At 41.6% G+C, this 27,406-nt stretch overlaps 1 protein-coding gene and 1 non-coding gene across 7 annotated transcripts; both read right to left on the bottom strand.

Moving 5' to 3' along the window:
• Positions 1–62: 62 nt before the first annotated feature.
• On the bottom strand, positions 63–27,406 carry CEP85 (centrosomal protein 85). 6 transcript variants are annotated; one of them, XM_016132026.2, is made up of 15 exons: positions 27,286–27,406; positions 23,276–23,351; positions 20,456–20,608; positions 15,087–15,781; positions 14,185–14,318; positions 13,646–13,763; positions 12,189–12,374; positions 9,277–9,429; positions 8,900–9,054; positions 7,902–8,034; positions 7,112–7,162; positions 4,545–4,652; positions 3,188–3,413; positions 2,664–2,820; positions 63–543 (listed from the first exon to the last, which is right to left on the bottom strand). In XM_016132026.2, the coding sequence occupies exons 2-15, from the start codon at positions 23,328–23,330 to the stop codon at positions 462–464; spliced, it is 2,406 nt and encodes an 801-aa protein (XP_015987512.2). In that variant the 5' UTR covers positions 23,331–23,351; positions 27,286–27,406; the 3' UTR covers positions 63–461. The 6 variants fall into 6 exon arrangements, with proteins under 6 accessions (XP_015987512.2, XP_015987515.2, XP_036086191.1 ...); XM_016132027.2 differs by lacking the exon at positions 63–543 and adding an exon at positions 1,120–2,399; XM_016132029.2 differs by lacking the exon at positions 4,545–4,652.
• On the bottom strand, positions 12,747–12,850 carry LOC118606392. The gene has a single exon (XR_004952343.1). It is a non-coding gene; the product is annotated as a U6 spliceosomal RNA (small nuclear RNA).

Here is a 27,406-nt window from a genome sequence, read left to right as displayed (position 1 = left end):
AAGTCCCCTCCCCTCCCCCTCGGTCCCGGCGCGCAAAGGACCTCAGTTCCATGCAGGGCAGCGCCCTTGGGCCCTTCTCTTTACTGGGTTCACAGTGTGAGGCTGGAAAGGGTCCCGGTGGCAAGAAAGGCAGGGGCGAGGGTCTGGTAAAGGCCGCCGCCTCAGCCTTGCCCGAGTTTGCTGCACCCGACCACCCACCCTCAGTGCCACGCAGCTCAGCTCCGACCCGCCCCAACCCTCGCCCTGGGGGCGGGTCTGGGCGTTAATGGCTGTTTTCAAACCTAAAGCTCCCAAGTGAGGGAACCTGGTTCCTAGGGACCTTTCCCCATAGTCCCATGGGGGGTACCTACACATGGCTAGCCCATCAAGATAGGAGGCACACCAATGCACAGATAGCCCCTGCTGCGGGTAGGCTGCGAGTAGACAGATTTTCTCCAAAGTTCCTCTCCACTCAGGCAGGTTTAGACAAGGAAGGGTGATGGCAGGAGACAGGGCCGCACCCTCAAGGAGCCAGATGGAGGCCGAGGTAAGAGGCTTCTAGCTCTGGAAAGGGTGGAGGCAGAGGTTGGTGTCAGGACTCCTTGTTAAAGACCTACAGCTGGTCTTGGGGTGCCTCCAAATCAACCCCAATTTCAGGTAGCAGATGGCACTCCAAAACCAAATTCAGGGGACTCAGAGAGAGCAGACTCCAGCAACCAGCTCAACTTTGGAGACTGCTCTCTCTGGTTTTGGACATGCTCCTCAGAAGTTGCCCCAAGTCCAGGGCTCAGAGGGTGGCCCAGAAAGACCACCTTAGCCTCTTGAAGCAAACTGCTGCCTCGCATTGGGCATGGGCAAGCCACGTCCTCACGGCAACTCAGAAGCAGCTGACTTCCTCTTAGAGGATTACTGAAACTCTTCAATGACAAATTTGCTCTATGACTTGGCAACTTCACCCAATACAAAGTTATATGGGAAGAGATCTTATTTTTCCCCACTGAACAAGATGTGAAACTGGACCTGCCAAAAGTCCCTCCTTGCTGCTGTCTGGGGAACTTGGCTGAACACCTAGGCTTTGGCTTCATCAACCCTAAATGAGGGAGGGGTACAGTAGGGTGGTGACAGAAGGCAATGGAAAACTGAAGTCTGTTAAATTTTTATTTTGTAATCAAAATAGGCAATACAAACCAGTTGACATAACAAGAATTCATATAAATAACTGCTTACAAACTTTAGAGGAAAAATACCCGTGAGCATGGTGGCTGGGCTCCCAACACAGGGTGGAGACCAACCAGGCAGCTCTGCTTTTAGGAGGCAAGAGCCCAGAGGCTGAGGGGGTGATGGCTGGGTGGGGCTGCTCTGAATGGAAGGAGTAAGTCACTCCATAAATAAAACACACTTGTAAAAACACTTAAGGAGTCTCATTCAGGCCCAGGCCCGAGGTCCAGGATGTTGCCCTGAAAGCCCAAACAAAGCTTAGCAAGAATCTCGTGGTGGCTGAGTCTGGGCTCCTGAACTACTCAGTGCTCCCCCACAGCCACACACAGCCTGGCTTGGCTCCAGATCTAGAGGTCTGGGGCCAGCCCAGCAACCAGATACAAACAACTGTGAGAGGCTCCCTAATCGAGGAGGCAAGAAAAACCAGAAAGCAAAGGGTCAAAAGGCCCCAGAGAAACAAAAAACCCCAGAAAACACTGAAAGATATGCCTTAAAAGCTGACCTGTACTGGGTACTCTGAAATCTCAAGTAGCCCATATCAGGAAAAGGAAAGGACCCCCAAACACAAGAGGCACAAATCAGAGGGGTGGGCACCGGCTCCAGCCTTGGGGAGGTGGTGAGCAGCTTGAGTTGCCCTGTGGTATTCTGTGGAAAAACCCTGCCCAAACCCAGAACCACAGAGAAGAGTTTCCATTCAAAGTCTGAGAAGGAGGCTATCTGGACAGCCTGAGAACAAGGGAGAGGGCGGCTGTGCTAGCCACATGGCCAGGGCCCCAAGGGTACAGGGCAGCTGGAATGGGGTCTCCTATAAAATGGCATGGCAGCACAGATGAAGGAGCCCTGGCTATAATCCCTAGGCCACCAATTCTAGTGAGTACTTTGCTAATGCGTAGACCACCCTGAGGCAACTGTGTGAATAAGAGCCCTGAGGAAGAAGCAAAGCAGTGGGACTGGGCCTAAGTAAATCCAGAAAGCCAGTTCAGCTCCCAGGAAGGCTGGTACATGGGGCCCGGGATTCTCAAATGGCTGTTATTACTGGTACGCAGCCTTTCCAGGACCCTTTAATGAATTCTGGGCATCAGCAGAACCAAGGTAGGAGTGGGAATGAATGTGGATCCATCCCAAAGGATGGAGAAGGGAAGTGAGCAGCCTGTCGTTGACATCAGCTGGGAACAACGGTCTGTGAGGACTTATCAGGTGACCTGAAAAAGTTAATTAGTAACTCACCCTCAAAGGATGAATCAGGATGACAGGACCAACACAATCTAACAAGGCAAAGCCAGTGTGGAGCAAGGCAGACAGTTTCCTAGTCAGCCCTTGGCCCCAGATGCAGGCTCTTACCTCCCTTCCACCCCTTCTCTCTGGGAATAGCAGCAAACAGGAGGCAAGAGACTGTCAGGGCAGGGCCTGCTGGACCAGATCCTCCCTGGGGGAATATAGCATGTCCCGTGCCTAGCATTCCTTACTGTGTGACACAGTTTTCTCCCATATCCTGGGCATATTTGTCTGACATGGTGGTCCGTAAATCCTCGATGTCGTGGCGCAGTTGTTGAACCTCTTCTAGTTTCCTCCTGATCACATCTGGCTTCTGCAAATCTAGCGGAGTCCCTGGGTGCTGTGCAGCTGGGAAGGAGAGCATTTCGAAAGAATGTTATAAGTCAGGAGATGCTATTATGTAGAAGGGGCAGTAATCACCTTGAGGCCCATGGTCCTGAGACACGGCAATTCCAAAAAAGCACCTGGGGATGGTGGGCTGAAAACTTGCTGCGAAAGGGCCACATTTTGTCTGTCCTGCACCCAGGCACCCCATAAGGATGCCTGTTCCCAAAAGAGATTTACTGACTACTTTTTGAAACTAACTCCCAGAGGGCAGTGACCAGGCCTCCATAGCCCTGGTCACCTATTACCATAAATATGGAAAAGGTGGATGGTGGTGAGAGAAAAACAAAAGCCACAATCTCCTGGGTCCCAGACTGGCCTGAGGACTCACAGTGAATGCCAAGGAGCATGGAGAGATTGGGGTCATGGCCCTGCGCCCTTTGGGTCACAATGCTACAGACGGCCTGCAGATCTTGAAGACAACTGGCCAACTCCTGATGCAGTTCAGATGCCAGCTGGGCTGTGTCTGATGAAGATGGGAACTCTGGTTGAGCCTGGTGCAGGTGTTCCTGGAGTGTCAGATTCTTCTCAATCAGGTCCTGGTTCTGTGCTGAAAGCTGAGTGGAGAGATGGGCAAGCACATTAACCCAGACCCAGGGAAAGGCAAGAGTATCTGTACCTGAGTGTGGCTATATGTTTATGTGAGTGTGCAGGGGAGGCTAGAAGTCACAGGCTTAACATTGCCACGCCCTCCCAGTATCAGGCCTAGTTCCTCCTGCAGGTGGGCTAGGCCACAGGGCTTCCGCACTGAAGAGGAAACTGCTGCCCAGCAGACTCTGAGTCATCAGCCTCCAGGTTTCTGTTTAGGAATCAGAGAAGATACTCCCGCCCCTCGGAACTCTATCTGAAGCCAGTCCCTCAGCCAACTCTGTTAGCCAGGCTATTAGAGAAGGCTTAACATGAACCGTGAAATCTGAGGAGACACTGGTTTCAATCTCTCCCTGCCACCCTGACAAAAGTGGCCACCAGCCAGCCTCATCAGAGTCTGTCAGAGAAATAAAGGGAACAATGAAAACATGACGGCTAGTGGCCACTGGAGGGGCGGGGGTGTGTGTATGTGTGTGTGTGTGCGCGCACACTGGAGAAGCTGGGGACTGGGAGGACACAGCACTGGAATGTGTCCTCTCTTTTCAAACCTTCACCTCAGTGGAATCAGGTGTCACCACAAAGACCAGTTATTCTTATATATCTCTTTCCAAATCTCTCCCTGAACAGCTTAACCCACTCTCCTTCCCTCCCTACCCTCAATTGTTTTATAAACATAAAATAGAGTTCCTTCCTTAGTACCAGCCCTTCACTCACACTGGGTCTTGTGACAATCCTAGTTCTGGGAGGTTCCTTTCTAAACTCTTGGCCAGTGAACTTGGTCGCCCCCTGCTGACAGCTCTGTTTACTGCATGAGGACCACAAAACATCTCAGTCTTCTTGAACCCTTGCCTCCCCAATCCCACAAATCTGAGGCTGCAGCATGACAAAAGGAGAGAAAAAGACTTTCCACACCCAAAAAGCATTCCTGGGTCATTATGGCCACTCTAAGACAGGCTTGGGACTTTTAAAATAAAGGATGATGCAATGTTCTTTCCTATTCTTCTGCCAAAAAAGTTCAGCAGGGACCTCAAACATGAGGGCTTTTGTGGTAGGAGGGACACCAGAGAACGAGTACCAAGAGGCCTAGGTGTGTTGCTAACCTCTTTCACAGCTGTGCGAAGCTGCTGCAGGGCTGTCTCCCTCCACTGGGCCTCTTCTTTTAGGGCCTGGCTTGTTCCTTCTTCTTGAGCCACATCCTGCTCTAGGCTCTGAATTCCATAGCAAAGAGTGGTGGGAGCACACACCAGGAGTAACAAATTCAGACCATATCACTTTCAGCCTGGGCTCTATGGTAAAGCCCCATCCTGCCCAGACTGCTACTTAGAGATTATTTAACAACAGCCCTGACTGAAACCCTCCTATAGTCCTCAACCATGTATTAAACAGAGGCCAGTTCCTCAGTAGAATGATCCAGGCCAGTTTGGCCCTTACCTACTTTTCTAGTCATACCCTTTTTTAACCCTCCAAACAACCTCCACTCCAGCCGCACTGAATAACTGGCTGTCATCTCTCCAAAGGCTCCAGCTCTAATACTGTTGCTCACTCTTCTTCCCCTTTACCCAGACTTCTCTTCTGCTCAGGAAACTCGCAAGGCCTGCCTGAGTTTTCCTCAATCTGCAAATCGGATTCAGTTAATCCTTATCTGGCCCTATTACTCATACTTCCATCAGAGCTCAGGAGTACATTTGCTGGTTGTGCACATGATTCCCCGCTCTAGTAGACCATACCTTTCTTGAGGGCAGGGAGCATCTATTTAGTTGAATTCAATATTTATTGAGCACTTACTGTAGTAGGGAATGAGGCTACTGAAAAGAATACGTCTTTAAGGAGCTCATAGCCCAAGCCTTGACCATATTGTTTTAAATGCTTTTGACAAAGAAGGGGTAGGAGAGCACGTCCACAGGCACTAAATCTAGTTAATAATGTGTATGCATGTGTGTGTAGGGGTAGACAGGGGAGAGATTTATATTTGTTGTCCTTTACCTCTCATTCTATCCATTTCAATTTCTCCTCAATTTCATAAGAGATTTGAATGAATTAAGTCTAAAAAATATTTCTGTAATTAAAAAAATTTTGATTAGTTTGTTCTTTTTTTGTTCCTCAGATCAAAAACAGACTCACAAATATAGAGGACAATCTGGTGATGGCCAGAGGGGAGAGGGGTTGGGGGGCTGGGAGTAAAGGATGAAGGGTTAAAGAAGTACATATTAGTAACTGACAGATAAGCATGGCATAGAGAATTCAGTCAACATTAACGTAATGGCTAGGTGTAGTGTGAGAGGAGAGAAAAAGCAATCAAGGGGATTGTTTCATAAACTATGTAAATGTCTAACCAAGGTACTGTATACTTGAAACTAATAATAAAATAAAATTTAAAATTCAAAATAAAATTTTTTCCTTGAATGTTTCCATTTTGTATTAATAAAAAAATGCAACTTTCAAACAGAACATCTCATCACCACGAAATACTCAAGGCAACAACCATTATGAATCCATCTAATTCCAGCAAAGTCTCTTGACAATTTGTTTGACTATGGCTAAATGTACCATTTCAAATGTTGGGCTTTTTCAACCTTTGTGGAACCTCAGCGTTCCAGAAAACACACACTGAGATCCATTAAAAACTTTACTAAAAACCTGGAATTTTAAAAAGGGTATAAATGTTCACTAGGCTTGGCTATATTCTAACAGGACTCAGAATAGGTAAACTAAATAGCTATTGTCCAACCCACATAATGGTAAAGGCAGGACTGCAGCTTTTGTTGCTCCTCAGAATCAGTGTATTTTACCTGTTTTGGTGTAAAACTTCTTTTAAAGTCCAAAGAGAACCTGAGTGGACCTGCTTTACCTAGGATTTCTTGGAGAACTCAATTAAGGACACTCCCACTCTGGCCCACAATAGAAACCAGGAGTTATCTTTGATTTTTCCTTATTCTTCAACCCCTTATATTCTGTTAGTCACTGATTCCTCTCAATTTTGCCTCCCAAAAGTCACTTAAATCTGTCCCCTCACATTTCCTCCTTGCTGTGCTGCCTTATGCATCATCTCTTACTAGGATTTCTGCAACAATCCACTGGCTTCCAGCCCTGCCTCTCTCCAAGTGCCAATCTTGTACACTCAAGCTTGAGCTGCAAACCTGACTATAACACATTCCAATTAAATGCTATGTAAATTCCCATCACCTCTAAAAAATAAAAGCTAACTTAATTGGGAAGACAAAGCCCTCTCATAGCCCAGTTCTCCATTCACCATCTTACTTCAACAATATATAACTGCTTACAGCTCCATGTGCAAACCCTGCTGTTTCATGCCTCAATGTTCCTACCCATGCTGATCCTCTAGCTGGAATTCCAATACCATCCTATCCAACTGCACTTCTTTGCCTAACTCTTCTTCCTCCTTCAAGGGTAATGACCTCCAGAAACCCTTCCTTGACTTCTCCCTCTCTCACTTTCTATGCTCCCCCAGGGTAACATGGACATTTTTCTCAGAGTACTATGCTAAGACCCCTTCTCAACAAGACTGTAGGCTAAAAGCACTGATTGCGTCTCATCCTTGTATTCCTAACACTGAGCAAAATTGCATGGCAGAAACAATAGTGTTGGCTGACTTCTAGAGATTCCATTATTAAGTCCTGCCCCCCACGTCCCAAGGACTCCGGTTCACCTGTACTTGTGAACGCAACTGATCCATCTTCTGTTGTTGTTTTTCCACAATCTGAAAGGCAAAGTTATCAAGGAAGGCTGTAAGCAAAGGCTGATGATATGGTAGGAGACAAGAGGGCAAGAGGCTACAGTAGGGTCTATGGTCTGGCTATTAGCTCCACTGGCTACAGCCAGTTATTAGTGAGACCAGGGTGAAGACAATTTATAGCAAGCATACATTCCAGTTCTTTGGTGAAGGACATTACTAAAAATTCAGTTTAATGAAGCCTGCCCAATCTAGGGCTGTGATGGTTGTTACTTATAGCTTTTGTCACACTGACTGTCCAAGGAGAGGACCTGAACAGGCTCAGTTTCCTGTCCTTTGAGACCTCAGGTAGTCTCTGAACCTTTTCTGGGTGTTCTTTTTTGCTGACCTATGATCAGCAGGCCCTGGGCTCCTCTTTCTCTGCTGAATTAGGGCTGTCTCACTGGTTAGAACTCTGCCCAGTGCAGAGAGGTTCAGTGTGAGGTCTGAGCCATGAATGAAGTGCACCACACTTCTGTACACCATTTTGGAGCATCTAGTCTGGATGGTCAGAGGTATGTCCTCTCCTCACTTTGCTTGCTTGTCATAAGGACGAATAACTAAAATACAAACTTACTATGAAGGGGTGACTTTTTGGAAAAAGAGAAAAAAGTAATGGGTAAGAGATCCTAGGTGGCACAGGACCAGAAATTCACGCTTCCTTCCACATACACAATCTGCTCTTACTCTCAGCCTACCCCGTTATAGCCTGGATACCCTCAGTCACCTTTCGGAGAGAATCACATTCCTTTTGCCAGGACTCCATTTTCACTTTTGGATCTTCTTCCTGTTGGACCGGACCTTCTCTTTGTTGGACTGGACCTTCTCCATTGGCTTCTACACACTGCTTATCTTGCAGGCTGAAAGACAGTGGCCTCTTCAGGAACTCTAAAGACAGAGAGATGTGGCTCTGACTCCTGATTCTGCTATTTATGTTTTGGGGCAAGACATTTAGGTCCTTCTGAGCCATAGCTGAGGCTATGTGTTAATGTGTTAGTTCTGTTATAATGTAGGTTATGCCACACAGAAGTTCCCTTCCCTAGAGGCCAACATCTATATGATGGCCACTGTTCAATGCTCTTGTTTTAAGCATTGTTTTGATATCTGAAAAAAATAAACATCACATATATTTAGACTATAGAAGTCATATATGTATATTGTAGAAATTTTGGAAAATTTTTCTTAGCACACGTAGTCTGGGGAAGAGTCAACGTTGTCCCTTAACCTTGCTCTGACTCCAACCAATGGTCTCTTCCAACTGATACCCACAATCACTTTCATCACAGTCCATCTGCTAAGTTAAATAACAGGGTCATCTGGTTGAATATGGGATGAGAAATCCAATCTGTCCCAGTAGAAACTGGATTTGGTCCAAGAGGCTGTTGAAACAACCATTGCATTTTCAGAAAATGCTAATAATATGGAGGAAGCTTCCAAGACAACCTGAAAGTACACTATAGCATCTTGTTTTAGTCTCAGAACCTGTTGTGGCAATTGAGAGCAATCCCTAGGGCTGAGGTAAAACAGATGCTCCTGGTAGCCTTTAGCTTACAAGGCTCAAAATGTGGATAATCTCCAGTTCCTAGCATCAGGATCTACTTCTGCAAATATATAGATGACTCAGAAGTAAAGTGATTTGCCCAAACTTACACAGGGAGTAAATGGGGTAGCCAGGACCAGAACCTAGCTCTCCACTCCTTTCCTCAACCCCACGGGGATATTTACCTATGTCTAGTGGAGGAGAATGCTGCTTCTGTCTGTCTCAGACTTTCCAGTTGAACCTCCTTCTCTCTGCAGGCTGCCCGTGCCTCCTCCAGCAAATTCTCCAGCTCACTCACTCTCTCCTGCAGCTCTGTGCTCTTCAACTCAGAGTCTTTAAGCTGAGAAACAGGATACTATGCTTAGGCCAACCCAGACAGTCTGGATATTTCAAAAAAAATTGCAGTCTAGTTGTAAATTTGACGGATGTGAGTTTGGACATGACTCTTTTGGGATTTTCCTTTCAGGAAACCATGGGGGTAACCACATACAGCAGAGGCTGAAAAAGTTTCCTGGCTTGGCTACTCTCTACTTGCCCAGGGAATGCCCTGACATTGGACTACCTGCTGGCTCTGCTTCTGATGGTCTTCCAGGGTGGGCAGGTCAGCCAGGTAGCGCTCCAAGGTCTCAATACGCTGCTGCTTCTCCCGATTTTGCTCTGATTCCTTCTGACATTTCTTTTTCAAATTATTGATATGTTTATCACGACCCTTGACCTAAGGAACAAATGTCAAGAGTTTGTCTCCATTTGACTTCTCTAGAACCCTGAACATCAACTTTTTTCAAACAGACCCCTGTCCATAAGGCTGTGACTATTGTTCTACTGCAATGAAAGCAAGAAGTTGATCAAATTTTGCCATTTGAGATTAGGGTATAAATTGCAGAGTTAACACACCTGGACTTTCCAATTGAGGGCAAGGAATAAGGGCTCCCTAGGCAGTTTTTAAAAACTGCCCAAGCACTTCTGTATAATAAAAAATTTGTCTGGCCTTTGTCCCAGGTTCCTGGGAGGTAACTTCTGAACTCTAAGAATTATCCAAATAATAGAGGAAATCTATTCTCTCCCTCCCTCTGCTATTCATCTTGGTACAGAGCCCATTATTTATGCTAATGAGATTACTCAGAATGGGGGCTGGTCACTAAAGACCAAAGGAATTGAGCTCAACTTCCTGTAAGGGGGTGGGGCAGAAGTTCAATCATGCCTACACAACAAAACGCCCAATAAAAACTCTGGATACTAAAGCACAGTAGAGATTCCTGGTTGGTGAACACATGGATGTGCTAGGAGGGTGACATGCCCTGATTCCATGAGGAGAAGGCAGAGTGTCTTCTTTAATGAGCTTGTCCTATTTGTCTCTTCTGTTGGCTGACCTTGATTTGTATCCTTTAAAATAAAACTGTAATCCTAAATATAGCACTTTTCTGAGTTGTTCTGGCAAACCAGTAAACTTGAAGGGTTCATGGGAACCCCTGGATTTGTAGCTAGTTGGTCAGAAGTATGGGTGACTTAGGGAACCCAGAACTTGCAGTTGGTTTCTGAAGTAAGAGCAGTCTTATTGAGGACTATGCCCTTAAAACTGTGGAGTCTAATGGGTAGTCTGCATCAGACCTGAGTTGCAGAAGTATATTCAGCTTCCCCGCATAAATACAACCAGTCTGGTCTGTTCTGGTTAAGAGGCAATACATTTCTCCCTAAATGTCACACATGATATAAAGCTAAGCAATCATCTAGAAGGGCTAATGAGACTGTAAACTCATTGACAGGAGGGGCTATGTCCATTTTTCTCATTATCATATCCCCAACACATAGAACAATGGTTGGTACAAAGCGAGCACTCAATCAAGTTAAAATTTGGAAAATAATGTGCCCATCACAACCCCCAAGAACCTCTGTACTCAAGGCACCAGTTACCTCTGAATCAGGTTATTAGCCATAGACCTGAAAAATAGGAGGATTTGCCATTTGAGATTAGGGTATAAATTGCAGAGTTATATAAGTCTATATATATAAGCTAGCTGGATACCATCCTCATCCTAGGTTTCCGTAACAGGAGATTGGAGATTCATTCTCTGTAGAAATCAAAGAGTGATTCCAGATTCAGGTAGAGGGAGAGTGAAGCACTGGGTTGAAAATAAGTAAAAAATCTATGTACAGAAATATAGGAGTAGGAGTGAACCTAATCTCCTCGGTGTTGAGAACCTAAAGGTCAAAAGCATTCCTGCTCCCAGCTTCCCCATCAGGAGGCAGCTGAAGACTCTTTTCTAGAGAGAGATAAGACATTTGGACACTGATATTTGAGGATTTCCAAGTAAGACAACAGTTTAAGTCTGATCATCCTACTGTGGAGTCCATCAGGCAACTACCATGAACCCAGAGCTTCCCATTCAGCTTTTAAATACTTCATTCTTAAATATGAATGGCCACTTATTCAAAGATTACTAAGCCTCTAACATAAAAGACATCAAAACAAACAAAAAAGTACCTGAAGGAAATAAGAAACATTATAAGCATATGTAGATATCCCCCAAAGTATAATTGATATAATCAGAGAAATAAGATATTGTATCCATGAAACAAAAACAGCAAAAAACTCAAGAAAAGAATACTATTCAGAGATACAGAGGTATATTTCAGGAGAAAGGAAAGAATTGAGGATGGATCCCTTTGTGGGGTGGGCCAGACAGAGAACTACTCATTTTTATTATAAACATATGGTATTTGATTACTTAATTTAGATACATGTATTATTTTGATTAAAATTTTGTTTTAACAAGCTTCTAAGTCCTTGTTATAGCAATGGCACCAACATCACCTGCGAGCTTGTTAGAAATGCAGGATCTGTATTTCTAACAAGATCTCCAAGTGATTCTTAAGCACATTAAAGTTTAAGAAGCACTGCTTTAGTTGATTTTGATACAAGTGGTCCAGAACTAATAAACATTACTAAACTTGTCCCCCAAGAACATCTGCATCAGAGCAAGCTGTGAACAAAACCAAAGATTTTAAATTAGCTCCTTCTATGATGACCAATCTTGCCCTAAGGCAATTCTAAGAGCACCAGCAAAAATGTAAAAACTCCCAAACCAGCTGCACACAAGGAAGTCTTCTCTCCTTTTAAGGTAAAGTGAGGAGGAACCAGACTGAATGATGCAAATTTACCACAGGTGTTTAAGCATCTTGCAACAGTACCATCCAGTATGACTGCTCAGGCTGGTTTTCTACCCAGGCCAGCTGGTGGCCTATTACAACTTGGGACAGTGAGGGTTTCTACTGTGATAGTTTTGTGGAGATAAAGCAGAAGGAAGGGTTCCATTCCTAGCAGACCAGTCCTGCCTGAGAAGTCAGTGTAGGGTTTGACCCAATTGGCTCCTCCTGGTTCCAAGAACAGGGGCCAGAAACAGCTTATGGTTTGCCTGGAGAGGGCTGACTGCCAACTCTTTTGTGAATTAGAGAGCTCTCAGCTCTTTAGCTCACCCTTTCTTCTTGTTTCTTTCCCTCCTCTGAATGCTTCTGCAATGCCACTTTGAGCGACTCTCTGATGAGCTGGACTTCAACTTCTGAAGCAGAGAGTTTCCTTTCAAGCTCGATCTTTTCTTTCCTCAAGGCTTCTGTCTTCTGTGCAAATTGTGCACGTAAGAAAGTGTTTTCTCGCTGCAATTCCTGAAAAGATTCTCAATATGTAACTGTTCCTTACCCTTATAGTCTCATGTACTCTACTAATCCCAGCAGACTTTGTAGTGAAATATCTTTCTCTAAGAATTTCTTCAAGCAGTCCTTCTCAAAATGTGGTCTTAGAACTAACTGCATCTGCATTACCTGGGAATTTGTTAGAAATGCAAATTCTTGAGCCTGACTCTCAGGCCCACTGAACCAGAAACTCTAAGGTTGGGTCTGTTTTTCTTTTTTCATTTATTTTTTATGGTGACATTAAAAAAATCCAGTATGTTTCAAGTGTACAATTCAACTGTAAGTCATATATATATATTGCACTATGTGTTAACTACCCATAGTTAGATTTTTTCCTGTCACCATAAAAATATGGAACACTTCACGAATTTGGGTGTCATCCTTGTACAGGGGCCATGCTAATCTCTGTATCATTCCAATTTTAGTATATGTGTTGCCGAAGCAAGCACAATAATCTGTTTTAAAAGGCCTTCCAAGTGATTCCAATGCACACTCACAATTCAGAACCCCTGCCTTAAAAGCAATACCTGAGGAGTTATAGTATAACTGAAAGAACACCAGACAAGACATCTGAAGACCTGGGCTTAAGGGCAAGTTTTTTCTTCTTCTTGGACCTCAATTTTATCATCAGTAAATTAGAGACCTGAACTAGAGTTTACCTAAGGGCTCTTCTTACTCTAACACTTTGATTCTACAAGATGGAATACTGTCTTAACAGGGCCACTAGGTGGCAAAGCCAGTACTATAATCTAACACTCATCACTCAAAAGCCCAAATTGCAGAGAAGCTTGGTAAAGCAGGCTTCTTCTAGAGCCACTTGACTTGAGTAAGAATATGGTTTCCTTCAGTTGCTCCTAGACATGGAAGACAAGAATGAAAATGGCTCTAAATCCTCCATTACCTCCGCCTCTCCTTCCACTTGGCCAGGGCTGGTAGATTAAGACTTCTCAGGACATCATCCAACTCTGGAATCTTACAGAGGACTTTGCTCTGCCTTTCTTTTCTCCCAAGTATGTCCCAAAACCAAGGTATCTGGACTTCCACCCAATTCTACCCTCAAGCCTTTTCTGCCCCAAAAGGGCAGACTAAGGGATGCTTTATAATTAAGATGCGTACTCTTTGAGGGCAGGGACACTTTACATCACTTGGTCCTTTTTCTCTCTCCTGGGTACCTAACAGTGCCAAGCATAGGGGAGATACTGAGTTATGGCAAGGAGAATACCAACCTGACTGTCAATGCTTACCTGTAGCCTCAGCAAGCAGACGTCCCCAAAAGGGGCAGGGCGGCCCAAAAGAGCACTGTGGACTTGTATTTCACTCTCTCGCACTTTCTGCTCCAGCTGAGAGATGTGTTTCCTCTGCCTGCAAAAGCCAGCAGAATGAGGTTAAAGGTTCTGACACTAACCCAGCTACAATATGAGCCCCTTTCCTTAGATAGGTAAAATCCATACTATGAAAACAAGGGCTCTGGATTCTGGTAAGTACTGTTTTGCTGAAGGAGGGAGAGCAAATGAAAAGGCTGAATGAGGGGAAATGACGAAATATTGGCTGCAAAGAACCAGCTGCTCCCTTTAGGCACTCCCCAGAGCCCCTGCAGATATACACAACTGGCTTATCACATTAGTCTCACACAGGATGGCTGCTTATCAACTTAGCTTTACCATGATGTGAGGAGTGGTCCTAAACAGAAGGCATGTACTGCCCTTGAGGAGACCTCATTAGCTGCCCTCAGTGGGGGCTGGAAGGACAGAGGCTGGCCCTATGGCACCCCTTGTCCTCTTACTTGTCAATGAGGAGCTCCTTTTCTTTCAGAAGTTGTTCATTACTGTTCAAGATGCTGATCCACTGTGCTGGTTCTAACGTGGGAAGTGAAGGAGCAAAAGCAGCGGGATGGTGGCAAATGGCTCCATTCTGAAGCTGAAAGAGAAGCAGGTCCAGAGGGACTTGATCTTGACCTACAGGCTTCTGAAAACTTCTGAGTAGTACCCTGGGTACTAGCACAGCTGGGTCTGTAGTCAAGGCTCATTTTGGCTCAGCCTGAGAAGGCCTGGTGTTTATGAAATAATTTTAGCTCTGATGCATGACTGGAAAGAACCTGCCAGGGAGACTCCTGCCAACTGGACACTGCTCAGAAAGGCTTTAGTTTCTAAGAAAAGGTCAGTTATCTTTCATTATCTGGCAATAGAGACAAACCAAGAGCTAAGATGTCCTCACTAACTAGGAAAGAATAGCTTCTTTCCTTCCCACTCAAGCAGCACAAGAACCTTCTTTTTTAAACACAAAAGTGATATAATGGAAAAAGCATAGATTCAGACTGTTTTTAAACCCTAGCTCTGCCACTTACCAGCCTTATGACCCTGAACATATTACTTATTCTAAGAATCTAGTAAATTTCTACACATACCTCATCGGGGTGCTATAAGAATTAAGTAAGATTGTGTTGCGAAAGTACCTAGCCAAGTGACTTTTTGGGTTTTCTGTTGTAACCCTTTACTTTGGAGAACCTGAGTGGTGTTTAATCAGACCACCAACAGACTTGATGGCATTCACAAGCCTTCATGTCCTATCTAAAAACATCTTCCCTCTTTCTTACAAATGTTTTATTTAGAACCAAAACTTATAAAAACTTTACAGTCCTAAGATATGCACAGAACCTGCAAAATCCAAGGAAAGAAGGTCCTCTACCTGCATTTGCTCCATCTGTAAACGAATCAACTCTAGCTGCTGCCGACAAGTGCTGAGCTCACAAGATCGTTCGCGGGGATTCCACGGGTCAGAATTTGGCTGCCACACCTGAGAGGGTAGAGGCTTAGAGAGCCCAGGAGCAGGCTGGAGTCCCAAAGGCAGCAACCCACTGCTGCTGGGGTGTGGTCCATTCCGCTCACATACTGCCCCACTGCCTGGTGCCTTCTTGGTCTCAGGCAACACTTTGTATAACTCCTTGTTTGGGTCGGTTCTTAGGTTGTGGAAGTGGACTCGGTAGTGAGGATCTGAATAAAGTGTCTCCATCATTGCTGACTGATTGAGGGTAGACTCCATACTGGGAATATCAAACTTCCTCATCTCTTCTTCTCTTTCATGGCCCACTGCTGGAAACCAGGACTGCTCAATTCCATTTTCTCCAGGAGCACCACAAAGATACATGAAATCTCTAGACAGGCCTGGAGAACGTTTCATTGCACCGAGGTCTCCATTTCTTGTCATCCCCACATTCTCAGCCAACCCTGACAAAGGAAATTTAGAGGAAGAGGGTCCGGCAGGTATAGAATTTGGCTTGGCAGGAGAGGTCCCCAAAGTAGAAGGTATCACATGAGCTGTTGGAATGGTTACATGGCTTTTTATGGGCTGGAAAGGAGGGCTGCTACTTGAGCTGCAAAAATCTGTGGAGAGAATAGTCTTCCATAAGTCAAAATTGAAGCATCAGGTTTTTTAAAGTTTGGCTGCTATTTCAGACATTCCCTGTCTGTCCTGAGACCAGGAAGAGAGGGCACTGTCAACACAGGTATCAGACAGAAAGACATGACAGCCTAACTGGGAGATGTCTGTTCTGGGCTCTCTAATGCCATTCACAAGGTAAACCAGCAAAAGGCAACACTAGTTTCATTTTTAACTTACACTCCCGTCTCTTGTATTTGAATAAAAAATCTTGCCAGTCAACAAACCAAGCTGAAAACTGAACTTAAAAAAAAAATCACTTACTTAAAAGGTCCTACTCTTCTTGGAGCTGGGCACCTCTAAGCTATAATCCAACCTAAAAAAAATATCCTTCCCAAGGACTGCGACAATCCTCTGTGACCTCCAAAAGCTTCCCAATAAAGGTAAGCAATGAATCTGAACTATCTGAAGAATAAGGCAAACTGGATAGTGCTCTCTGTATCCAGGGCAGGGAGTATAGCATCTAAATCAGGATTCTGTTCTCTCCCCCACACACCAGAACTGACTGCCTGGATATGTGAAGTTATTCTTAGTAACTCTCAAGTTTCACTCCAGCACAGTAAGCACTCTCAACCGGGTACATACTGAAATCCTCTATTTTATATTTTGTCTTTCGCTTACCCCTTGTTTGTATCCAACTGTGACTTTTCCTTCAGACTGGTCTTATGTTTTTTAGCTCCTTCCTACTGTTGAGTGAGCTCTCTGATTAGCCCTTCTAGAGAAGGTTCACGTCTCCACATATTTCCAACTTTCAAGTGCTACTCTGAAGAGGACTACAAAGTCAGAGAGAGAACTAATGTGCTGGGGTAGCAGGCTGCAAGCACACAACAAGAAAACATACCTATTACCTTCAACAGGCAGAAAACTGAGTCTTTTCTTTTCAATCATGTCCAGTACTCTTTCTCAAACCAAGCACATCTACCATGAAGAGTGGACTACCATTTATTTCTCTTTTTTCTTCCCATCAACCAACACAGAACACACTCAGCTAATGAGGACAGATAGCAACCTTTCCCAGAAGTACATGAGTTACTGTTTTCTCATGGGTGTGTAAGCAGCTCTTTGAAAACACAGGAAAACCAAATTATCCCTTACAATATATGCAGGGTACCTAATTTCCTATATTCAAATGATCTTGGGGATATATATAAGGCCATACTAAAAACAAGCATACAGAACAAAAACCCCGGTAACTTCTGATAACATGCATCGGCCTCTCATACCAAGAGAGAAGGACATTTCAGAGTCAAAGGACACAGTTTTTGATGTCCCACAATTTAAATATAGGCCTAGTCAACAGGTTAAAGCGGACTTGTAGTGATGAAGACTTCCAAGACTAGTAAGCTCTCTACTTGAAATCTTCCATAATGGCATCATAATATCTATCCACTCTAACCAATGGTCCCTCATACCAAAGTGCAATTATGGAAGACAGTGAGATTGTGGCATATGAGGGGCTGCTACTATGCTGAATTTAGTAACACCTTCCATTCTCTATTCACAGCACCACTTTCTTTCAACACTCACCAAATTCAATTTTGAGCCTATAATCCCCAAAGTAGTAATGGCAAAACCAAAGCCAAGAGGAAAAGTATCAACTGATCCAGGAGAATATCATTTTTCTAGTTTTCTAATGAGGGTGGTCCACCTATGAATGACAGAAAAAGTGAGGTCTTTGTCAGGTTTTGCCACTTGCCCATTGGGTTTGTTTATTTATATTAAGAAAACTGCCTGATTCTGATAACTATTATAAAACATCAAGTTATACCTTAAGTCTGGTTTGCATTTTAGAACATTTTGAAACAAAATAGCAAAGGGGTCATTATCTTGTACAATTTTCAAAGGTTTTCAAAATTTAGTGAATGGGATATGTGGTTTTTATTTAGAGAAGTCTACAGTTCCCATAATCATTGGGTTTTTGCCACTTTAAAAGTATATTTCTAAATCTCTCCTCTCTTCAACCACATCCTCCCAACTCATCTCCCTCACCCTTCAAAAAAATTCACGACTTTCTTTTTATCAACCCTCCTTTGGCTATTGCTAAATCTTGATCACTGTCTACATCCCTTACCAGTTTATGAATAATGGTAGTCCAAACTAAGCCAGTGACTATTTCAGTCTTTAGCAAAGAGCTGAAAGCCTTTCGAGCTCTCCAGTACCCACCTCTACCTTGTCCCTTGAGAATCTGCAAGGTAAAACACCTTAGTGGAGAGTGCAATCAAAAGCAAGCCTGTTCAATTTACAGATGCAACAATGAACTATATACCAGTTGTAAGGGTTCTTGTCAACTGGGCTCCAAGTAAACCAAGTTAGATTCATCAACAAAATGAGCAAGAATTAGAAAATATATATAGCTCCCTAAAGGAAAGAAAAGCACACAGAGTCATACACAATCTATGTAGCAATTTGACTGAATTAAATAGTCAATTTAATTGTGGTAAAAATCAAGACCACTGATTTTTAAAAAGATCTATTATTTAGACAAAATGAAAAAGGTCTCATGACAGCACATATAGACAAAACTTGAACAAATCATAACTGCATTACAGTAACACTTTTGATTACACAAGCGATGGAAAGAACAATACGGCTGGGAGATCCAAATCTGATGACTAGTTGTGTGACATTAGGCAAGTTAATCACTTAACCTCTTGGGGAAATTTTTGTTATTCACCAACAAAACAGATCTGGATTAAGTGATTTTTAAAGCCCTGTCTACCTCAAATCTATAATTTAACTCTACTCAGTATTTACTGAGCACTGTGCCCATATACACAATCTATCCAATGATTAAAATGAAATGCCAGGAGTCTAGGAGTCAGTACTAGTAGTAAATGAGTTTTTTCCCCCCCTTTTTATTCCTTTTTTATTTTTTCCCAAACATTTCTATTCTTTTTTAAAAAAATATCTTTTCTAGGATATAATTCATCCACTATACAATTCACCCACGTGAAGTGTACAATTCAATGGTTTTTAATATATATATTCATAGAGTTGTGTAACCACCTATACAATTAATTTTAGGATATTTTCATCACCCCAAAAAGAAACCTCTTACCTCAGTTATGCAACCACTTAAGCACTACTAATATACTTTTTGTCTATATATTCAACTATTCTTGACATTTCATATAAATGGTATCATACAATATGTGGTCTTATGTATGTGGCTTTTTTTTTTTAACTAAGCATAGGTGTTTTTAAAGTTCGTTCATTTTGTAAGACACATTAGTACTTCGTTTCTTTTTATTGCCAAATAATATTCTAGTGTATGGATATACCATATTTTATTCATCCATTGTTAATAAACATTTGAGTTGCTTCCATTTTTTGGCTACTGCAAATAATGCTCCTATGAACATCTGTATACAAGTTTTTGTATGGATATATATTTTCATTTCTCTTGGGTACATATCAAGAAGTAGGACTGCCAAGTCACAACATAACTTGCCAAACTGCTTTCCAAAGTGGCTGTAACATTTTACATTTCCACCAGCAATGTATAAAGGTCCCAATTTCTCTATATTCTCACCAACACTCACTATCTTTTTGATTATAGCCATCTAGCAATGTCACATCTGATAAAATACCGTAGTGACTAGTTTTGTAACTTTAATCAACTAATTTAATAACTTTGAAATTCAGTATTCTCATATGTAAAATTAAAATAATTTTTCATTTTATAGTTTATATAAAGTTTAAGAACTCTTTATAAAAAGAGTTAAAATATTTCATAGAGTTCTTAAAAGCATTAATGAAAAAATATTTTAAAAATTTAGTACAGGATTCATCACAAAGTATTTAATAAATAGTAATTATTATCATTAGGTCTTCTGCCCTCTTGGAACTCACCATCTAAATAAAAAAAAATACTCTTGTAAAGTACTGCTTGGCAGTTATTACTTAATTTTAAGTGCTAAATCAAGTGGAAGAAACAGTAAGGATATAAGCTTGTAAAGAAAAAGATCAGTAATGGGTGAGAGGGATAGAAAAATTCTTATTTATCCATTTGTCAGTTAATAGACATTTGGGTTGTTCCATTTTTTGGCTACTGTGAATAATGCTATGAACATCTGTGTACAAGTTTTTGTATGAACAGTTCACTAGATCTTGAAAAGTAAGATCAGCATAGATGGGAAGGGCAAGAGGAGATGGGAACAGCACAAACAGACCCAGATTAAAGAAGGAAAGAGCTCTGATATAAAAAACAAAAAAAGTTCTTCACTTTCATAGCATAGTAGGACAAGAGACCTGGTGATAGCAGAAATATCTTTGCCTTGGTGGGACAAGGCTAGATCACAGAAGAACTGAATTTTGTCCTCCAAATAATGAAAACAACTGAGGATTTGCAGGAAAGGGAAACTATAAAATCAAGCTTTTAGAAAGATTAATCTGGCAGTAGAGGGAAAAATTTGAGGGCAAGAAATCTATCAGAAAGTTGGTTGAGATAGGACAAACAAGAGAAATTGAGAGGAAAGGACCAGCTGTGAGAAGCACTGGGTAACAAACAAGCATACTCCTGGACTGACTTATGAATACTTTAGAAATGACAATACACCTGGAACACAATCTGAAAATGACGACACATACTGGTAATCAAATCATAAATCCAAACTTACCCTCCGCAATGTCTGAGCACGATGTGCCAATGGCTGTGTCCCCACTGTCAGTTACACTTGAACAGCGGCTGAAGCGACTCCGAAAGGCCTCCGAAATAACTGGGGTCTGCCATTCAGTCCCCAGGGAACTGCCCTTCTGAATCACACTGGAACCTGAAACAAGTGGCATTTCCCACCTTTAGTGTGAACCAGCTGATGTTGCCCCAAAAAACTGTTTTTTAAAAAATCATTTAAATCTATGAAGGAATAGTAGCCCCCCTTCTCTTCCCTGTGCTTAGTCTAGAAACTGAGTTTGTTAATTTTAAATGGAAATAGCATGAGAGGTAAGAATGTTCAAAGAAAGAAATAAGACCTACTAAAAATCCAAGAAAAGTGAAACAGAAAACAATATTTAATAGCAGCTACCATTTTTTGAAACCTAGAGGGCAGAGTACTTTACAAACATGATCTTATCTACCTACTTACTGAAAAGTATTATCACTCCTATTTTACAGAGGATAGAGCAGAGATTTGAACCCAGGTTGTTCTAGTTCCAATACTCACATTATTTCCTCTTAAAAGATTTCTCAACAGGTGCTTTTAGCATTCTGGTAAGACAGTTCTTCAACGCATAGTCTATACATTGCAAGACCATTTAGGATCCCTGGTCCCCATCCACTAAGTGTCTGTAGCAGCCCTCACTCTATCTAACTATCACTGTGAAACCAGAAAATACCCCATATGTTTTCAAATGCTGCCCAGGGTAACAGGCAGTCCAACCTCCCGTTGAAAACCACTGCTTGACTGAACTACGGTATCCTCATGGGTAGAGTGAATCCAGATCAAGATAAATCTTAAAAGTCAATCTGAAGAGCTTTTGAAGGCAACTAAAAAAAAAAAAACCAAAACAAAAACACCAAATGATTACAATTTCTGAGTAAGAAAGATACAAGACTGATGAAATTTGACTTTATTATCTTGCTGATTAAGGGCTAGTAGGAAGTGTTCAATAAAGATTTGATTTACTAACTTACTAGCAAAGACTTAAATTCAAATGATTCCCTAAAAAAACACAATAATTTTTCTAAATTGTATCTAATGATACAAAAAAGTAATGGCGGCTGCTTATGCATTTAAACACACAAAAAGGTAATAGTGGCTACTTATTCATTTAAAGTATCACAGTTTGAATTGAAATCAGAAACTATGGTTCTACCAACTCTTCGATCTAGTGGGAAACAAATGATATATGAACACAAATCATCTTTTTCTCTTCTTCCAAATTTAGTGTTCTCCTTTCTTTTTAACCTAATTCCTTCTACTTTGCTCCTTTTTTTTGCTACCCTTACACCTGCTTTCTACTGAAGTAAAACTAATTTTCCCTAAGGACTCCTTTTATTCTTTGGGTCACAGTAGACTGCCTGATTTGAAAGAATCTATATACACACAGTAATCTGTAATAATCTTTAATAAAAGACACAGCCAATAATCAGAGCTTCTGATCATCATAAGATTAGCCAGTTACTAAATTAATGTAATTCTAGCCAAAAGCAAATAAATTTGACCTCTTTGTGAGTCTATATGGTATTATTGTACAATTTGCCAGGTCTTTTGAAACAGTAAAAATTGATTGAGGGCCTCTATTGCCATGTTCTTGGCCTCCTACTGGAAACCACTCCCTGTTACTACTACTAACCTATTCTTCACCTGGACCATCACCACTTTTTTCCAGGCACCTACTTCATACAGCAATTCTAAAGAGATATTTGCTAAAATTAAAGTATGTTTTGGTATAGTTTATAGAGGCTTATGTTTATTTCAAAATTTAAGTTTGAAAGCTAAAAATTTTTTATGTCATATGTCCTATCAGCAAGCATCCTTATCAATACTAAACCATTATTAATTGAATGAGACTACTAAAGACAAAACCATCAGAAAAGAAGTTGAACTTTGTTAGGAATTGCTACATTCCAAAAACATGTATTATATACATAATTGTCATAAGAAATTGTACAATCTAGCCCTAAGACTGCATTGCACATAACAAATGATCAATAAATATTTGCTAAATGAATCTTGAATTGATTCAACAAACGCTTTTCAAAGTGCCTACTATATGCAAGGCGGCATGCCTGGGAGAACATAACAAATATCAACCAAATGTCTGCAATAAGTCACTGTATGATTTTTAAAGTTAAATAAAACACACCCTTAGTTGAATAAAATGTATCCTTTTATTCATTAATGTCACAGAATTCAAAGTTATGTCTAAATGCTACTTTCTATTTGAATATACGTCTATTTAAAATGTCTATTGAATGTATGCATATTTTTATATATATTTAATATATACTTAATATATCCACTTAGTATATCTATTAAGCTTTCAAAATCTTGTTAATCCGTTCTAGAGATAAATTCCTGAGTCTCCAGTGACAACACAACTGAGATTGTTGGCATTCAAGAATTCCAATCTTTGTGGGCTAGCAGATGACTGGCTCACCCATAGGACTACAAAGACAACATAGTACACAGTAATTTATGCTGTGTTTTTCTGATTTCAAATAGAACTATGTTCCAAAGTCATTTGTTCAAATCCTTTATGTGTCCTCCCCGCACAATCATGTGGTCTTGTTGGAAGCTATGTAGGACCAGAGATAAATAATTGTTCTCTCAGAGAGACCTGTTTTTCTATTCAATACAGCCCCATGTTATTTTTGTTTCTTTAATACCACATTTCAGTGAATGCTTGTTTGCTCAGTATGTCCTTTAAAGGAAATTTCTGTTATGAAATAACAGAACAAAGATCAGAATTTAACCTAGAATGCTTTGACTACTCACCTGGTGAAGTGGCATGAGAGAGCCTCTCACTTGGATATTTTTCCTGCATGGCCATCGACACAGTTATTTGAGCCAACTGTAGAATGAAGAAGTAATCAGTCAGATGTCTCCACTATCTTCTAATTCCCTGTAACTCATTCCCATTCAACTGAAACTGTCAAAACTATACAGAGTATTCAAGTATTCTTCCACGTTTTACTGATATTTTTTAAGTCAAAGCAACTCTCAATACTCCATCCTACTTTTCTTCCTAAAACAAGGACAGAAAACCTAGCTAGAACCAGAGAGTCCCAATACTGATCCTATCGGGTTCTACAATCCCTCCAATTGTTTGCAAAAATTAAAAATATTACTTTTCATAAACTTTGCCACAGATATTATTCTTAGCAATGGGGACAGGATAGGAGGATGGGGTGAAGAAAGAACTAAATAGCTAAACCAACAATTATAAATCATGGCTTCAATTATGATTAACATAAAACAAATATCCTGCCTCCAGTAATGAAAATTAGTCGTATGAGGCACAAAGATGGACAGAATTCTCGGTCATTAGCAGAACCCCATCTTTAGCAGGGAACATGAGATTTTCTTCCCATTTCTCTACTCCTTGAAACATTTGTATTTACTCTAATGGTAAGTCCTGAGAATACAGCAGAAGTCTGATTACTACCTGGGTAAATAAAAGCTTTAATTAACTGTAACTCATAATGGCAAATAATAATATCTTATATTTGCATAGTACTCAAGAGGCAGTACAGAGAAGTGGTTCAGAGTATGGACTCCTGATCAGATAGCTTGGATTTAAAGTCTGACTTAGCAATTTATTTCCTGTATAATTTTGGGCAAATTTCTTAATATTTCTGTGCCTCAGGTCCTTCATATAAAAATGATAGAGACAGGACCTAATTCATGCTAATTCATTAGGAATTAACTTACGAGAATGCCTGACACACATTATGTTCTTTGTTAATATTTTCATTATTATACTTGGCAGTTTATAGCAATAAAAAGTATAAATTTAGAAACTTTGAATTTGTAAGAGCCCCAAAGAGTTTGGGACAAACTCTGCCAACAGAACAATTCTTAGAGGTAAAATTCAAACTTTGGAGGTGGGTAAAAAGGTTATATGATACTATTTCACTAATGTATTTTACTGACCTCTATAGCTTTCTCTTAGCAACAACCACCCAAACCCATACTAATTTACTGCTTTTACAATGGAAATCCTCGGTCTTCACATACTGGGTAAGAGAAGCTTTGTTCAGTAATAAAAGCTTCAATTTATGGAGAGTATCAGTCAGTGTGTTAATGGTGACACAGAATGGTGAGATCACCTACCTACTAGTGATATCAAATAGTCAATATCAAAATCCTTTTCTTCACTACTTTCTTTAAAGTAGAAAAAATGATAGGCCCACTGGATTTTGAGACCTTTCCAAATTCATATAAATTTAAAAGAGGATGACAAAAGAACTCTCAGTTAAACAGAGGTACCCTATGACTCAGCAGTTCCACTCCTAGGTATATATATTCGAGAGAAATAAAAATGCAGGTCCATCTAAAATCTTGTACATTAATATTCATAGCTGCATTATTTATAATAGCCAAAAAGTAGAAAGAACTAATGTTCATCAATTAATGAATGGATAAATAAATGTGGCAATAAAAAGGAATGAAGTACATTCTACAAACATGGGTGAACATTGAAAACATTATGCTAAATGCAAGAAGCCAAACACAAAAGGCCACATATTATATACTCCCATTTATAGGAAATGTCCAGAATTGGTAAATACAGAGATAGATTAGTGGTTGTCAGGGACTAAGAGGAGGGCAGTGGGGCAATGGTGAGTGGATGCTAATGGATGTTGGGTTTCTTTCCAGGGTGATCAAAACGTTCTGAGATTAGATAGTGGTGATGGCTGCACAACCTTCTGAATATATTAAAACCACTGAACTGTACACACATAAAATTGAATTTTACATGTGAATTCTATCTCAATTAAGAACTCCCACAAGGAGTGAAACAGTACAGAATAAATAAGTCTTGACTGTTTCCTACTAAGTTCAGAAGTTGATGGAATACTGGTGGAAATTTAAGGAGACAGAGATTTCCTGAGGTAAAAGAGAAAAATGAAGGTACAAGAAGCAACGCAAATAACTAATTATACAGCCAAGAAAGGTAAGAGTGAATGAAGGCAGACAAAAAAAAAAAAGCACCCTACATTGATGGCTTCTATCTTCCATTTTTAACTACATATATTCATTCATTCAACAAGTTTAACATGTTTTCAGTACTTAACTACCCATCAAGCATTGTGTTAAACACTGTATCATGTCTTATGTTTAATGCTGACATCAAATCTATGAGGTAGTTACCAATATTATCCTCCGGATAATAATTTCTGGATGAAAAAATAAAGATTTAGGAAGAAGCTTCAAAGCCAGGGGTGTGCTCTAAAGCTACAATAGTCTAATCAGCATTCTTTCTGTATGTGACAAAGAGAAATAAAGGAAGTAACTAAGGCATAAGTTCCAGCCTCAGGAATAGCCGGATCTGAAAGCCCAAGGGCAGTTAGGGGCAGGGACAGTTCATGTAATTTCTTCACTTTGCCCAGGGCTCCTCTATACTCTAATTTGCTACCCAAGAATTATATTTTTACCGTTATAAGTATTTCTTCCCTTGAAGAATTATAATCTTAGTGTGGAACATCACACTTGGCAGTTAAAAAAAAACCACATCAAGACAGGAGAGGATGTGAAGGGATACAAAGACAGCTGACAGACACATTAAGCTCGCACCATAACACTATTATCGTGGCCTTGATCATTCATTAAACCAGATCTAAAGAAAGAGAAGCCAAATCATTGCGAAGAAGTTGACTTTACAAAGAATAAGTCTTGAAACATACGCCACCACCAGACCATTATAAAATAGACAAGGCCTAAGGACAATTAATAAGGCATGGTTATTTTACTCATCCTTGTATCGCTACTCCTCCCTACCTAACACACAGTATTCATCAACCAAAGTTTACTGAGTGCCAATTATTTGCCTGTCTCTGCGCCAAGCTGCAGAAATATATTGATGTAAAAGAAAAACAGGGATCTGATCCTCTCGGTTTACTGTAATGAAGTGATCACTCTCTTTATCGAATAAGCTTTAACACAGTAAACTTTCAGTTCATCCAAAAGACCAGCTAGCTCCTCCTTGTCTAGAGCAGGTTCCTCAAATCTCAGTACTACTGATATTTCAGGTAGGATTAGTCTTCGTTGTGGGGGCTGTCCTGTACACTGCAGTATGTTTTTAGCAGCATCCCTGACTTCTACCCACTAGATGCCAGGAGCAATCCCCCAGAAGCGATCAACAAGTCTGCAGACGTTGTCAAATATCTTGTAGTGAGAAAAATAGCCCTGGCTCAGGAACTCTAGGCTAGAGCCTTCACAAGTGCTCCCGGTCCCCTAACCTTATTTCTCTATTCATCCCTTCAAATCTCAGCTCAAACTTCACTTCCTCAGGGAGGGATCCCTGCCCTCAGACTACGCCAACGCCTTCGGTTCTTTGTACTTCTCTACCCTACACGATTGAGTGCTAAACGTGTAATCAGTTACTTAAAGTCCACTTTCTCCCGGGACTGGGAGCTCCAGGAAGGCAAGGACTGTGCTCCCCACCGTCCTCCTGGAGACTGGCACAGGGCCTGTCCTTTACATAGGTACAGCAACAGCTGTGGAGTGAATGACGGACAAAGGTGAAAACAAGACGATAAGCGCGGGGAGGAGACCGAGACACGAGGGGGCGTGTGTGGGGCAATATTTTAGGAAGCCCGTACGGCGAGAGTACCAGAGACAGCGTACTCGCTCTGCGCGTGCGCCTTCGCTCCCTGCACCGCCCCCACCCCGCCCCCCGCCCCCATGGAGGTAGGTCTTGCCGTCTGAGGCTCCTTAGGGGCTCCCCAAGGTGGGGCAGAGTCTGTCAGTTCGACTGGGGCTCAGAGGAGAGTAGGACTTACGTGGGCCTGAAAGCGGGCGGCGAAATACCCCACTCAAGAACACCCACTGTGGCCACCACGTCAGCCGCAGACGGAGAATCGATCCCTGAGCTTCCTAACGGCCGTTACACGCCCTCCAGGC

This window comes from Rousettus aegyptiacus, unplaced genomic scaffold (genome assembly GCF_014176215.1).
Source record: "Rousettus aegyptiacus isolate mRouAeg1 unplaced genomic scaffold, mRouAeg1.p scaffold_m13_p_1, whole genome shotgun sequence".
Lineage (NCBI taxonomy): Eukaryota > Metazoa > Chordata > Mammalia > Chiroptera > Pteropodidae > Rousettus > Rousettus aegyptiacus.
The sequence above is the reverse complement of the archived record's forward strand: the minus strand, read 5'-3'. Positions and strand labels throughout refer to the sequence as shown.

Excerpts from the sequence above, each read along its gene's own strand:
- CEP85 (XM_016132026.2), bottom strand. The coding sequence starts at position 23,330 with ATGGCCATGCAGGAAAAATATCCAAGTGAGAGGCTCTCTCATGCCACT. Across the intron at positions 14,319-15,086 it reads TACAGATGGAGCAAATGCAG|CTTCAGAATGGAGCCATTTG; the intron begins GTAGAGGACCTT and ends CTTCTCTTTCAG. Across the intron at positions 9,430-12,188 it reads GAAAGAAACAAGAAGAAAGG|GTCAAGGGTCGTGATAAACA; the intron begins GTGAGCTAAAGA and ends TTTGTTCCTTAG.